This window comes from Argiope bruennichi, chromosome 8 (assembly GCF_947563725.1).
Source record: "Argiope bruennichi chromosome 8, qqArgBrue1.1, whole genome shotgun sequence".
NCBI lineage: Eukaryota > Metazoa > Arthropoda > Arachnida > Araneae > Araneidae > Argiope > Argiope bruennichi.
In genome coordinates this window covers 65736333-65752475 of record NC_079158.1, presented here as the reverse complement: position 1 = coordinate 65752475, position 16143 = coordinate 65736333, and the positions used below count along the sequence as shown (strand labels likewise).

The 16143-nt window shown below is 28.9% G+C and overlaps 1 protein-coding gene across 6 annotated transcripts in view; it reads left to right on the top strand.

Annotated features, from left to right (window-relative positions):
- LOC129981846 (ras association domain-containing protein 8-like) overlaps positions 1 to 13872 on the top strand; it is a 77216-nt gene extending 63344 nt beyond the window's left edge. For 4 of the 6 annotated variants that reach the window (XM_056092871.1, XM_056092872.1, XM_056092873.1 and 1 more), the window contains exons 2-6: positions 4229 to 5555; positions 6679 to 6856; positions 8119 to 8350; positions 9211 to 9370; positions 12810 to 13872. In XM_056092871.1, the coding sequence (XP_055948846.1) occupies positions 4358 to 5555; positions 6679 to 6856; positions 8119 to 8350; positions 9211 to 9370; positions 12810 to 12916 (1875 nt within the window). In that variant the 5' untranslated portion in view covers positions 4229 to 4357 and the 3' untranslated portion in view covers positions 12917 to 13872. Of the gene's footprint in view, positions 1 to 2644; positions 2666 to 4228; positions 5556 to 6678; positions 6857 to 8118; positions 8351 to 9210; positions 9371 to 12809 lie in introns of those variants that run through there. The other 2 variants (XM_056092875.1, XM_056092876.1) reach the window with 2 other exon arrangements.
- Positions 13873 to 16143: the final 2271 nt, after the last annotated feature.

Here is a 16143-nt window from a genome sequence, read left to right as displayed (position 1 = left end):
CGTTGTTTTTCTTTGTATTAGATCTATAAATTAGAATAATGTGGAGGGGGGCAGTTAATGGGAACATCAAGCAGACCGCAGAAAGGGCATGGATTAGACTGAGATCCAAGCATCAGCCCAGAAAAAAAGTAGTAATACCTTTCGTTTCACATTTTGAAGCTAAGTGACGAAGGCAATAAAACACTTGGTTTTGGGTGACATTTATCACTGCTCGCTTCTTTTCCTTTAGATAAAAGGGAGGGGGCGGACGTAAGATTTTAGTGTCAATACTTGAAAGGTACCAGGAACTGGATTCTAATGTGTATCCATCATATATATGGGTCTAGGAAAGTTTAAATTGTAGGAAATCTCCGGGAAATTTGAGAGGCGATACCAGCTCAGGTGTAGCCCTCATCATCATCTAAGATCCATTCCAAAATCAGATTCATGAAACTTCAAAATGGAACTTTAATAGAACTAAATTAACCAGATGGAAGGGGTGTTTTTCTGTGGATTATTTTTTAAAACTAACAATTCATTTACAGTTGTGTGGTATTTTCACTAATTGTCATTTCATATATTTCTTTTTGTTTACTTTTTGAACCAACTCTTATATATAATTTTTAACGATAAAATTGTGATCGTACGAAAGATAAATTTCTCAGTCCCCCTCCCCTGAATTTTCTTTGTTGAGAACGTTTTGGTTTAACTGCACCATGGCCCTAGGTGTTATCTTTTATTCCAAGGTCAATGTGTTTACCATCCTAGCCAAGGATTAAATGACATACAGGAGAACCGGGCGAAGTGGGCGTAGCTCTTTTGAGTGAGGAGTTCCAGGCCTCATGAAATGCGAGAGCATCTTTGGGCAGTTTATTTTTGCGTTGAGGTTTAAACTGCAACTTTCTGTTCTTGTATCTTGAAATTTGAATTGTAAAATGCTTTTTGAATTTTATTTTTTAACTTGTTAAACTACTAACTAAACTACATGTAAATTTTTTGTTAACTGAGAGTACACCCTTTTAGCATGCCACATGTAATGAAAAACAAAATGTAAATAAAGAAAATTATTTTCGGATATTATAAACGTAATTTAAAATTCAATTATTTTTTAATAAATTTCAAAATATTCTAAATTTAATAACTATGAAACTAATTATTGAAAAATTTTGTTGCAGATATCTTTTATCTTTTATAAAGTTTACTTAATTTTCAAATGTTGTATACAGTAATTTAAATATTTTACTTATAAAAATTAAATTACGTTAAATCGGATTTTTCTAGAAAAACAAAAATAATCCAGTTTACTTGCAAGTGATCGATCCCTGTATAATTCAGTTCTAAAAAATGAGGCTTATTTCTACAGAAAGAAAAAAAAAAAGAGCTATTAAAAGAGAATAATTTTTCATCATAAATTTAGTATATTCTAATATGCATTAAAATGTCTTCACTGTCTCTACTATAACAGCATTAATTGAGCCATTTTCTTTTTCACAAGATATTTCCAACTTCAGAAATTTTTTTTTTTTTGGGGGGGGGTACATACTCTATGTTAAATCATTTTAGATTGTTTAAATAACATACTTTTAAGTTTTTAAAAAAAGTCTTTAAAATTCATTATATAATACTTGATGTGAATAGATTTCTACGGCACTTATGCATATCTATCAGTTATGAAATCTACATTTCAAATATTTAGCAGGTACCTCCAATGCAAACTCCAAGCCTCTTAAAACTAACCATTAATTTTTTTGTAAAATCTTTTGCTATCACTTCGAGATTATATCGGCCTTTAGAAATTTAATGGTTGTGTTTCATTTTGGTGTTTTCTTATTTTTTCACTCTTATAAAAGTAAAAGTGTCAAAAATCTCGTTAAAAAAAGTCTAAAATGCCTTGTATTGCGAGGGTTTTTCCGAATTTTCAGTCGTGTGAGAACGAACAATGCCACACTAAAGAAGTTGCATGCTACATTGTATTACTTATAGATTTGCATCCGTTAGAAAAGCATGTGAATCAAAAATTCCAAATGGGAGAAAGAAAGTTTATCACAATAACTCTCACATAATTCAATATTTGCACAGTAAACGTAAATTACTTAGGCTAAAAACAACCATTAAAATTTAACAAAACGCTCTTTTAAATCAAATTTACAATCAAAAACTTCATTTATTCATCATTTATCTATTTTCTTTATTTGGGGGGGGGGATGGGATTATAACCAACTTTCTAAATTGAAAACTGGACCGCTTAAGGTTTATCATTGGCCTAAAGTTTGAAAAATACAAGAAAGTCTTGAGCGAAATCTGTTTCAGTCGCGCTTAAGACATCATCATTCGTAAAGCCCTATCTCCTAATCTTTGCATTTTTCATGTCAGGGGTCTTTGGGGTAGTGGTCAGAGCAGACGTGGTGGAGGAGGTGGAGAACGGAAACGTTAGACGACGGCCGGGAGAAGTAGGAGGATTTTCAAGGATATTTATAACTCGAACATGGATAGGGTCGCTTGTTGGTTGACATTTGACAATCCAGTCTGGGAAGAGCAGCGAAGGAGACACCGGTAAAATTTGGCTGCCCAGTGAACCATCAAATGATTATTGCATGCGTGATTATTTTTCAGTCTCCTCAGACTTTGAAAAACGTTAGCTGATCTCAGACTTTACCTTTGTGTAAATTAGAAGTTAACTAGTAAAGTAAGTACTATGATCATTTATATATCACTGAAGCAAAAGTCATTTCAGAGATCGATTCTTTTTTATCAGTTCGACTATATTAGATTAATCAAATGAAAATAATAGTCTGTCAGATTAAATTTATCATCCATTCAGTTAATTAATCGCCACATGTGTACTATTTTATTGCTAATATTTCTAAAAGCCGCTTTAATTCTAATGCGTGTGCTTGATAAATTCTTATTTTGATGATATCTTGAGTATGAATAATATTCAACATTCAATTAAGTAAATTTAATTTTAAAAAATGTTCTGTTCGATTGTGTTTTCATAATCATTGAAAGTAACTTGTTCAGTAATTGACTTCAGTTGCTTTTCGAACACTTCTGTTCTTTCCTTAGTTCACGAGCCGTCAGATGTTATCGATTTATTGATATTCATCGATTCATTATACACGTGTGAGCTTCTGTGTTCGGTTCTTTTATCGCTCATAAAAGTGAGCAAATGACTTTTGAGGCGTCGTTTCATATAAACTTTATCCCTTCAGGTGTTTGTACTTTGTGATAAGAAAGTGTCTCAAGAGACAAAGTAATATTAATTGCTTTAAAAAAATGATAATATCCGTATCATTATTTTTTTTTCGATATTAAAACAAAAAAAAATCGTAATTTTATACCAATAATTTCAAAGCTAATCTTGTTTTGCACCTCATATGTTCTGATATGAAAAAAATTGCACACCATATCCATCCTGAGTTTTATAGAAAATATTTACTACTAACGCGGCTTTTAGACTAGACCAAAGCGGATAAGTCGGAAATAACTGGACGAATTTACCCTGGAAAATAACTTTAGTGATTTTTTTCATTTGTAATCTCATTTGATAATAAATAAACAAGACGGATCATCACTTCGATTCATTCGTGAATATCAAGCTCTGTTTTATAACTGTAGTCTTTTTTTTTTTTTTCTAATTATACAATTTAGCTAATAAAACGTAAGTTCTTTTTTTCTAGCCTTTAATTTGCATCATTCACTTTAAACGGCGTTTACCTAAGTGGTAAATTGTATTCTTAGTATTTATTTAGAATTGATCTTTTTAAACCAAGCTCAGTTTCCCATGCTTTAAAATATGGCATTTTTCATATTCAAAATGGAAATTGTCAATCTATCGTTTTATAAATGTTATCTATGAAGCCATCGTTGTTTTGGATCCAATTCATATGTTTTTATTATACCCAATACATTACGGCATCAATTTGGGCAAAATTATTATTGCTTTAATTATGTTAAATTCTGACTTACGCATGGTTGAATCGAATTTTTATATTTATTCTGCCACCAATGATTTGTTCCTTTTATAGAATAATCAGTGTTTTTACGAAAGTTGCTAATTAAATATTCTTATGTATTTGAAAGTATATGTATTATATCACTATTGTTTATTGTGAAAATACAATCTCGTTAATTTAATGCATTTTATTTATATTTAAGCTTTTTGCTCACGATTATAATTGAATGATTCTTATTATTATAATTGTAATTGATGAAGTTATACTATATTTATTTCTATTTTCTTTTGCAGACCCTGTTAAAATTCCTTCCATCCATTGTGGCCCTGGATAATTTTAATGGAATTACGCTGTTGTCTCAACTGTCAACACTATGTTCATAGAAAAGAGAATGTCAAAAAATTGTGATACACTCAATAATCATGGAATTAAAGGTTTGGGTTGATGGCATACAAAGGGTAGTATGTGGAGTTACTGAAGCCTCTACGTGCCAAGATGTCGTTTATGCCTTGGCACATGCCACTGGCCAAACTGGCCGCTTTACTCTGGTGGAAAAATGGAGAAATAGTGAAAGACTCTTAGCGCCCCAAGAACAACCTCTAAAAGTGCTCACAAAATGGGGTGAATACGCCAACGATGTGCATTTTGTTATGAGAAGATCATCCGGTGATGCTAAAGTGTCATCTGGTAATAATCAATCTCAAAACAATAATAAACGGCAGCATGATTTTCTTAGGGGCTTTTCTCCTAGTGGCAGCAATAAACAGAAAATCCCACTGAACAACAAAGAAATTAAAAAATCTCTGACGTTCAGCTGTGGGCATGGTAGCAGTGGCAGTGTGAGCAGCGAAAACTCCACACCGCCCATTATCAATGAATGTTCCCAGCCCAACTGCGAGACCTCAGCGAACCGGAACATCAAAAATCGAGAGGGGCGGTCGAAGCAAGACCTCCCCAAAGGTGTTGTCCGAGGGGTCCCACAGAGACCCAGAGACAGTGAAAGCCCCAGTTCGAAAATCGAAAGGCCGAAATATCCACCGTCTTATGACGAAGCAGTATCGCGCTCGAGTGGTCGTTTCCCGACTAGTCATCTATCATTAGCTAATTCTGCGTCTTCTCATGTCGTACCAGATGAAGAATCTCCTTCTAGCAAACGACCTCATCTTGCCAATCGCACCGATCAATACTCGCCCATGGATCGAGGTCCTTCATCAAGTCAGCCTCAGAATCATCTTCGCCAACCAAATAGTCATAAAAACCATTTAATTACGGACCAAATACGAGATTTCCATGCCAGGAGCCCTGATCCGCCATCGATTTCCAGCAGCGAGCGATTGTCTCCTAGCAGAGCCAAATCTCCTAGCCGGTCTCCAGAGAAACCTTCTCAGTTATCATACACCAACATATCGGATGATTCGATGAAACTTAAGAAAACTTTGTCTGCCAAATTAGAAATAGACAAGCACTTAACCAGTGAAAATAAGACGACTCTTTCTCCGAAGAGCTCTCAGCCCGAAGATCTCTCCCGTGATCCTCAGTATCAAGACTTACTGCGTTTGGTGTCTTTGCAGCGAGAAAAATTGGATAATCAGCAGGCTGAATTGTCACAATTTGATGCAGGTAAGCTTGCAAATGTTCATTTATTCAGAAACGTACATAAAAAAAAAAAAGCTCTTCATTATTCGTCAACGTTATCTATTCAAGAAAATATTTAAGAATGTTTGGATTTAGATATCGTAGTTCCTTGAGCTTTTATAACTCAAGGAAATTTTAATGTTTGTGTTAATTTTGAAATCAGATAATTCTATTCTATAGTCTGTATATTTTCTGTAGGCGGTTCAAGCTCACATTTTCTGCCGCATTACTGGTACCAGGCAAGGTAGAAAATGTGACCTTGGACCGTCTACAGAATATGCACAAGACTATATCTTTGGTAGTAGATTGTAGAAACGACTTTAACATTTAATTATTAACATTCATTTTATTAAAATTATGCAATGTAACTTTCGAATGAATTTTTTTTTTCTCTTGCCTTTCTTCTCTGCCTTATCCATACTTCAGTATCTCCTCTGACGATTTCTAAAATACAGATAATAATTCACTTTCAAATATGTAAGAAACTTTGCGTCTTGAAGTATATGTGAAATATTCCACAGTGGGTATTTCATTTTTTTGTATTGGATTAAATAAATAAAATATGTATATTCCTGTACAAGTTATTTCTACTGTATTATATGTGAATAGATTATGATTTTAAAATGTCCAACATGTGAATCAGAAAGATTAATAGGATTGGCTTGTATTTATGTTAATTACTGTTTTATATCTTCATTTAATTTTCAATTACAGTACACTCCCGAGTATCCGGCCTAATGTAGCGGAAAGGCAGATCAGATAACAAAAATGCTGGATAGGCCGGAATTGTATGAACTCAATTCTTTGCCTACCAATACCAGAAGACAAAGTTTTTGTACTTAAAATCCCCTGTTATGACACGCATTTTTGTGACTCTTATTGAGTTCTAAGCCCTCCATTTATCTCAAGACACATAGAATGTAAATGTGACCGCGGCCCGGTGAATCATAAAAGCAGTGACCAATAACGTATCCAGTTAAAATAGAAGGCTCTGTACTGATAATTCATATATGTTTATGTACTGCATTGCATGTTTCAAAAATTCTTTTTGATAAATACATGTTTATTTATGAATGTATTTAGTAAAAAATAATCTTATTGCCTCTAGAAATCCTTTATTGGGAAGGAAGACTTCAAGAACAGGAAGAAAAGCTGAGTGTTTTACAAGAAGAAGTATGCCATTTAGAACGCACTCATCACGAACAAGAAGGTGAACTTATTCAACTTGATCGCCGATCTTTCAGCGAAGAAGTTGAACTTGGTCGCCAGGAAGAGCGCACACTAAGGTATCATTTAAAGAAATATATTTAATTTATATGTTGCACTATCGCGGTTTTACATTTTTCAAGGGATAGCGTTGTAAATCATTGGAAACCACTTCAAAAAAATGTAAATACCGGATACTATCGTATATTTAAATTTTATGAATTAAAAATTCCAATACTACATTTTGGGCATTCTGAATCCAATATTCTTCTACCATTACTTAACAATAGTTGCAGGCAAAAAAAATTATTGGAAAACAAATTTCAGATATAATTTGAATTTGAGCTCTACCATAACTATATAGCAATAAAATATTCCAAATCAAATGATTTATGCTGAATTACTTTTCCACTGTTTTGTCAGATTTTCTTTGCTTTAATGCAAAACATAAGTCTTAATAGTACCAAGTAATTGCAAGGAACTTTATTTGCTATTTTTTCTATTTATATTTGTATTTTATATCTTGTATATGTTACCCTTAAAGATAAAAATCTAGTCAATTTGAATAATAGTGGCTTATTAATATAGCTGTTATAATTGATAATATCTAATTAAATTGCATTGACTGAAAAAAAAGTGCTCTATATTTAGATCTGCACAAATACATGGAAGTTTAAAAATCTCTATATCATTTCATCGAATTATTTTTCTTATAAAAGGTGCATCTGGAGATAAGTTATGTTTACTCCATTGAATATTGTATCTATATAGGGAAAAAATCTTGGATGTTTGATTTAAACATATTTCTAAATTTATTTATTTTTTAATTTTAAGTTTTATTTGTAAGCCTAGGATGCCTCATGACAATTTTTGTTGAAATATATTAAAATTTAAATAGGAAAAAGAAGGCTGGTTTTTTCAGATGTAAATCTAACTTTTTGTATTGGATAATACAGATCTATACCAATAGACTATTAGAAACCTTTCCCTCTCATATCACTAATCTGTTAAGTCTCTATCACCCTAAAAAAACTTTAACATTCCTTTGTCTTTTTGTATGAAGATGTGTATGATAAATAATTTGAATGGTGATAACAAAGGATAAGAATAGGTTACACTCCAGACGATCTAAATTGACCATATCTTATCTTCTGATGACTGATAAATAAGGAAAGTACATTCATATTTCTCTCCAAAATTGAAATCATTCTTATTTAAAGAAGTTATTGTTAAAATTACTTGAAGAATAAAATAAAATTTCAAGAACATTGCATGTACTGTTGCTTCAATTATATTATGAAAATTGGCTCAACTTGTCTGTAACAAAGTTTAATACTTTCAGGTCTGAGCTCACTTTGGCCCGTTCTCAGCTGGCCAATTGCGAGACAGAGCTTCTGCAATGCAGGCAAAGAATCAGATTGCTTCTAGAAGAAATTGCTGAGGAAAAACGTTTGAAATCTATTCGAGAAGAACAAGAAAGAAAAGAACAGGAGGAACAAGAACGACAGCTTCAAACGCAAGTTGAGTGCCTTCAGCAGCAATTAAAAGAAAAAGTGATAGAAGCTGAATCACAGGTGTTTATTATGAATAAAAATTATTTTAATATCTGTGTTTTTAATATTTTCTAGTACAATTATAATATGACTGTTTCTGACAAGCGATTTTTTTTTTCAGGATATAAATAAAAAACATTATTTTGTATCCATTTATTACCTAAGATATTAGCCATTCTTTGAATTTGTTAGGTGCTTATTGAAACTCAAAGAAATACCCCTAGTTTCTAGTATATTTTTGATGAAGCAATATTGCTTGAAATTTATTTCTCTGTACTTTGTTTCAAAATAACAAGTTAAATTATAAAGGTTTTGAATTTCCTTTCAGTGTAATAAAGCCTGCTGTAAAGACTGAATTTCAATATTTTTTGTGTGCATTATTTATGATATAAGTGTTAAGATTTTTAGAACAATGAACATTTTCATTATCTTGACTCAAACTATGAAATCCCTATTTTTAAAATTGTGATACTACAGACTTTCAGAATCTTATGTCTACTAATCTTATCTTGTTAGTCTTTATACATTATATTTCATATCATTATAAACTTTTTAGTAATAATTTTAAAAAGATTATAAAAATTAAAAGGAAACAAATCATTTTGTTTATTATGATCTTAAATAAAGTTTTTTTTTAAAAAAAACTTTATCCTACTTCTTTTAAAATTTATTTGGCTCATTATTTTGTAGCTTATTTTTGATAAACTAACAAATTGCTTGTCTTTATTTTTAATTATTTGCTTAATGGTTTCCTTTTTATTACTTTTGTGTGAGGTATTTAAAACAATGTGCAAATTAATGTTAGATATATAAATAATGAACTTTTATCTACAGTATTCTTTACCTTGTTTCTTCTTTTTTTTATGCACGATTTTCGTCAGAAGGCTGCATCAGAACAAGCGAAAGAAGAACTTCAAGATTTAGATGTGAAACTTGCCGAAAAGCAAAAAGAAATTGAAGTACTAATGGCAGACATTCGAGAAGCAAATCTTCGTTCTCTCTCCCTAATACCATCAGAAGAAGGAAAATTAGTTTTAGAAGGTAAGTATAATTATTTAATATGAATGTTTATGCAACTGATGAATCAGATATATATGAATATTCTTAGGCATCTTTAATACCATACATTTATCATTGAAAATCATATGAGATAATATATAAGTTGTATATAATTTATAATATCAACAAATGCTGTATACTGAATATTGATATTTTGCTATAATTATTGCATTGATACCATTCATTGTAACATTTATTCCTAAATGTGCAAACTATAGTAATGTTTTTTGTAGTATAATATAACTAATTGTTCATAAGGGTGGAACGAAAATAGTCTTTAATTTTTTTTAGTTTGGTAATAGTGGGAAATAGTTGCCTTTTAAGTTCAAAAAAATATTTAAAAATTATAAACTTTAAAATATTTTTTATGAATTTTTTGTATGCATAATATTTCAAAAGAGGGTTTTAAATGCATATATAAGTGTTGCATTTGGAAAAAAATTATACAAAATATAATAATGATAAAAAAAAAAAATTTATGTCAAATTTTGTGTTTTTTAATTTTATATCCGTAATGATTATATATGTTGCAGCTGCAAAATGTTTGTTTGTTTCATTGCCCTATTAAACTATTTTTTGTATTAAATTTTGGCATATTCACGTACAAATCAATTTTTGCTCTTACATAACCTCTCTTGTGTTTAAACTACAGACATTTTAAGCAAGTTCGGTCACCAGTTCCACAGCTCTTTCCACTGCTTGCGTGTGACAAGGAAGCCAGGGGAAATCGATATACTATTCTATTATACTATTTATACTATTCACTATACTATTTATTTCAGATTCAGGTGTCTTCCAATTTTCATCTTTTCTTTTACATTGGTTTTGTCTTCTTCTGTGATTACATCCAAATCTTATAAAGCAACACTAGCTATAATTGCAGCAGTTCCATCCGATATTCTGGTACGGTCAGCAAAGGAAGCTACAGATGGCAGTTTAATACACATTTGAGTGCTTTTGTCTCCATTCAGTTTTGTCGGACCTTGTAATTGTATCACTTGTATATTTTTAGGTTCTGGTTTGTTTACCTCTTGTAAAGAACACTGTTATTCTTCAGTGCTGTCATTTTCCCTAGTAACTGTTATTGACACACTAGTATTTTTTTTTTTTTTTTTTTTTTTTTTGTCCATTCTTAATTAAACTTAACTATTCACTGTAATTCTTTATTTTTTCTTGCTTCTTTCTTCCTCCAAATGCTTGTGGTAACTATATCAATGTTACCTAAAGTCATTTTTCTGTTAGAGCATTGATCATTTAGAAACTCTTATTCCATAACTGGTACTTTCTTTTTCTTTTATACAAGTATTGAAGTTTACACACTTAAAAGCAGCAATATCTAATAAACTTCTTTAGTTTCTTCTCTAAATTTTGTGGGGTTGGAATCAAACTTATCTTGCCCTTTTCTGCTTTCAGTCTTGAGTAAATTCCTGTATTTAGCATGTTAAGCTTTTATCGTTTGTAAAATTCTTTTGCTAGAAACAGCAGGAATAGAAGATCTTGATCATATTTGTTCTATTTTGGGAACTAAAGTGTCACATATTTCACTTGCAGAAAGATCCTACACTGAAACAGTTTTGAGGTTATATCTAATATAAAAGTAGCACTTTATAACAGATTCGTAAGTAGGCAGTTCAACTTCAAACAAATCACTAAATTTCCCCAAAATGGAACATTCTGGTATTTATCTTGTCTTCGCTAATTTAGAATGTGCCATTTTTATTCAACTGAACTTGGCAAAGCTATGCCAATGCAATAGTAAAACTGTTTTTATATTTCTATTCATTTTATAGCGCCAATTTAAAACTTTATATTTCTTAATCAAGAAATGCAAAAACCATTGGAAAAGCTCCAAAAAGTGTGTTTTTGTGAAATTTTAAATCTTTACGGACGTCAAGACTTTCCAATATTTTTCATATTTTTTTATTTATCTTATCTAAACCAAAAAGCAATTTTTTCTTGCTCTATTATAAATTAAAAATTAAAAGTTGCTTATTTCGTTACACCTTATTGCTCATTATTCTAAATTCAATATAATTTTATAAAGAAACAAAAAGATTAATTTTTTCAATGCTAATTGAATTCCAGTGTAAGGTAAACTTCTTAATATTATAATATATAATCTATTTCCAGTAAAAGGTCATTTAATTTATTTTAATGATATCTCTATATTAAAGCTTCCATTTAAAGTATTTTCTTTTAAAGGTATACTTTAATAGGTAATTGTAGGGGATTTGTTAAACTTGTACTTTTGATGTCAAAGTATTTTTGAATTTTAATGCAACTATAATACTAAGATAAAAATTGGATGTTGTTGATGGTTATTACCATTTTTTATATGTTCATTGATTAGTGTTAGCCTAATCTTTTTAATTATTTACATTTCTCTTAAATTATTATGAAAAGCTGTCAATCAATCGGATTATATAGATTTTGTTAGTTATTAATAATTTTTAGTTTTGGCAACTCTATTTTTAATAAATATGATAGCAAATATAGGTATAATTGTCATTATTTATCTTTTAAAAGTTAGAATAATTCAGTGTGTATGCCATATTACAAATAAAGTAAATGTTGTATATCTTCATTCTGGAAGTGGTATTATTTTGGTGAGCTTCAATATCGGAATAATATTAAACCATAAATTCAAATGCAATCACTGGTATTCAAAATGGCGTCAAAAATGACTTGTTTCGATTAACAGGTGATTTTAAAACTACATAGAACAGCATATCATGATTAAGAATTTAATACTTCCTAATCTTCTAAATTTACCTTCAGCATACTATTCTTACAATTTTTTATTTGATTTTATCTATTATTATTTGATTTTTTAAGGCAATTGACTATATTTATGTTTTTATAAATCTAAAAAAAAAATATTAAGAATATTTAAAATTGTAGTCTGGTATATTCTTTACACCTAAACAAAGATAGATATTTTTTAATTAAAATTTTAAATCTAATTTTAGAAAGCAGAAAGGAATAATAATAATCCAATAGGAAAGATTTTGTAATTTGAAGTTATTAACTGCAACCAATCTGTTTACCATGTTATGCATATGTTAATAATATGCCTATAAGTTAGTTTCAAAATTGAACATTGCCAGTTCTTGTATATATTTAATTTACCATCATTGAATATTAACTTCATATTATAATAGTATGATTTCTCTTTTTTTCTTCTGCTAATTATTCATTGTTAATGTGAATTTAACTTTATATATGAACTTGCTTATTGTGTCAAATTTATTTATAACAATGATTTATAGAAAAATGTACTTTATTCTGATCAAGATCAAATTTATAGCATAATTGAAAAAAAATCTGTTCTTTTTTACTGGTCTTTTCTATTAACTGAGTTCTATTTTGCATACTTTAGTTATCTTTCCATCTAATCTAAAATAATAATGTTTTATTTCAGGTAACTTTTATAATAGACCTGGTAGCACTCGCAAAATCATAGGTTCTCCTAGGCAATTAGAAAATGCTGTGCCTACAAATAAAAATCCTCATGGTGTATGGGTTTAGTCATTTTTGTCAAACAAAAATAGCTTTTCCAAGATTGACTTGATGGATGATAAAAATACTCATGTTACTAATACTATTCAAATGTGATGAAGAGATTACAAATTTTAAGATCTATATTTAAAGAATACATAAATTTTAAGATTTATTAATTTTTTTGCTTCTTGAATTTCCAGTGCTTTAGGTGATAGTATAAGGCACGCTACAAGTCAAAAGAATGTTATGCTGTAATATAATATTCTTTTATTGAAATGTTGAAGTGTAAGTGAAACTAGAATTCAGTTTGAAAATTTGTATAAATATAGTCTAAAGTACGTTTCGCAAGAATGTGTTAGTTTATGCTCACTTATATATATCTGTTTACATTAAGTACCATAATTAAGAATTGCATATATTAAATGCATTTTAGAATTCTTATTAGTGTAAATATTGTTTGTGATTGTGTTCTGTTTAGTAAAAGCAATGTGCCATTGCTTAAATAATGTATGTATTTAAAACTGCCAGTGTTGAGTGTTTCTAAGCCTTCTATACTTAAAATGCCATGAAGGTATTCTTCGTTAATTTTAAAATATACTCAGCATTTTTGTTTTGAAAAATATCAAAACTGATTCCTACTGAATAATATTGAATATTTTTTTATTGAAGGAGACGAATTATAAATTCACTTATTTTTTAACTTGAACCTTTTCAGATTTTACAAATTTTCTAATTTAATACTTTTATAAATGTGATAAGTTTCTTTTTATTTGAAATTTTGCGAAAAATATATTTTAAGCGTGTGAAGATTTTGCTTTATAACGTAATGGTAACTTTTCTTATTGTGTTTTTTCTTTGACTTTTTTTTTTAAATCAATTTTTAGTTTTGATGCAATAGAAGGAATGTAATGATCAAAAAACAAATTTTGTATTTAAATTTTTTTTATTTGTGACTTTTATTTGTTAATGCATTAAAAGAACTCTCATGTGCTAAATAAAGTTGTTTTAAAGAACATGTGTGTTGTTTATGATTAATAAATTAATGATAAATTAATTTAACATGCTTCAATTCATCATTTTCCTTAAAAACATGTAAATTTTGCCAGCACAGGAATTTTCCATAAATGTTTTGGAATCTTTCTATTTAATAAATTCTTTAATTATTTAGATTTATATTATAGAATCTATTTAAAATAATTGTTCTGAAATAAGTTGTAAGCTGTAAGTTCATGTTATACAACTTTACATTACTTAACATTTATTTGAATATTATATTTTGAGAATTATTAAAATGTGCCTTGAATTATATTCGAGTCATATTATCACATTGTAAGTTATTTGAATAGATTATTTTATAAGCGTTTTTAGATTTGCTCGAGACAGCTTAGTCAAAGATATTTCACCTGAAGATGCTATTATGGTGCAGAATAGAATCAGACCACCATTTCACACCTAATTACTACTGCCATTTCACACTAACTTTAAAATGATCTTTAATCAATTTAAACCTAGTGTGAAAAAATATTTCAATGAAAAAAAAATCTGAAAATCTCTATTTAATAAGCTGGAACTGAGAAACAGATTTTATAAAATATATTTCATTAAGTACTGAGAAAATGCTCTAAGAATTCAAATTTTGTTTTCTCTTTAATCTTAATAACAGTTTTAGTGGTTTAAATGTGATTAAATTATTTCTTAAAACAAAGAAATTCAGGTGAATTTAATTACAACAATGCATGTTGTAATTAAACACATACATAAATTTCAATACTATTAATTGTTGCATAGAAGATGCAACAATTAATAGTATTGTTGCATCTTCTATAAAAAAAATGCTTTTAAAACGTTTTTAAAATTTCCTCAAAATAATTGGATAATTTCATTGTATTGAAGTTTATGTATATGTTTATTGTAATATTTTCTAAAATTATGGAGAAGAAATGCAAAACTGAGTTAAATTTTTTAAAATTACATCTCAATAGGCATTCATATCTTTCAAAATATGTTAATACAGCATTTGGTTACTCATTTCAAGGCTTTTCATAGAATTCTCACAAAAACTCAATGATATTATTATTGGTAGAGATTAAAAGTAATTTAATTATGGTTATAATTGAAAAAAATATTGTTAAAAATTGTTTTCATTCTATTGTGAGTCACTTACTTGAAGGAACCTTTGCAGAAAACCATACTATTGCTATAGCAAAAGTTGAAGTTAATTATTGACTTTTATTTAAATCTTTTAGATTTTTTTTCCCTTAAACTTTTTCGATTATAGTACTATATGCTACAATGGTAATGCTGTTATTTTCTGATTTAAACTTGTTTAGACTTATAACTGATTTAAATTTCTTTTATAAGCAATGATAGTTATCCCAAAAAATCATTGGTTGCATATTTTTAAATTTACTATGCAATGTATTATATATCATTTCTCAATTTCTGCGACTACTTCCCTAGAAGTAAACTAGTTTTTTGAAAACTTAAGTTTTCAACTATCTGATCATGTAATTTATTCTCCTTCCAACTTTAAACATGATGTCGGCTTCTGCTGGCAATTATTTGATTGGTTCCCAGAACAAGATTGGCCAAGAAAGTTACAAATTACAATCCACTTCATCACTGTGTTTCTCTTTCAGATGAAAATACGTATAACATTTTGTATTGCAAATGTTTGAATATTGCATTTTGTTTTGAAATCTGTATTGAATTCTCATTAAAATGATATATAAGTTTACATTTTGTGAACCGAAACATTTTTTTATAATCATATAAAGTTTAAAAAACATAATTTCCAAAGGTGCCCACAATTTTGGCCACCACTGTTTATTAAGTTTACTGAAAAAAATTTCAAAATGATTTTAGATTCATTTTACTTTTTATTTGCCATTTAATACACATTTCCAATATATCTTCAACAATAGAGCAGTGATATAAAAATAATAAATTTAAAAATTCTGCTATAAATCTATTTATACACTAATAAAGTTGTTATTTTGTGAGTTATTTCATCCTGACTTAAAATTTAAAATGTTTAATCAGACTTGGTTAAATCTGGTGTAATTGAAGCGATTATTTGGATTTCATGTAAGCCACATTTTAGTTTTGAAAAAATTGATTAATCAATCAGTGGGAAAATATTGTATTTCAGCAGCAAGACAAATTAGTTAATATTGAGAAATTATTATTATAGGTAGAGGAAATTTTACCGAAATAATTTAATGAAAATAAGAGTAATTTTAAAAGAATAGATT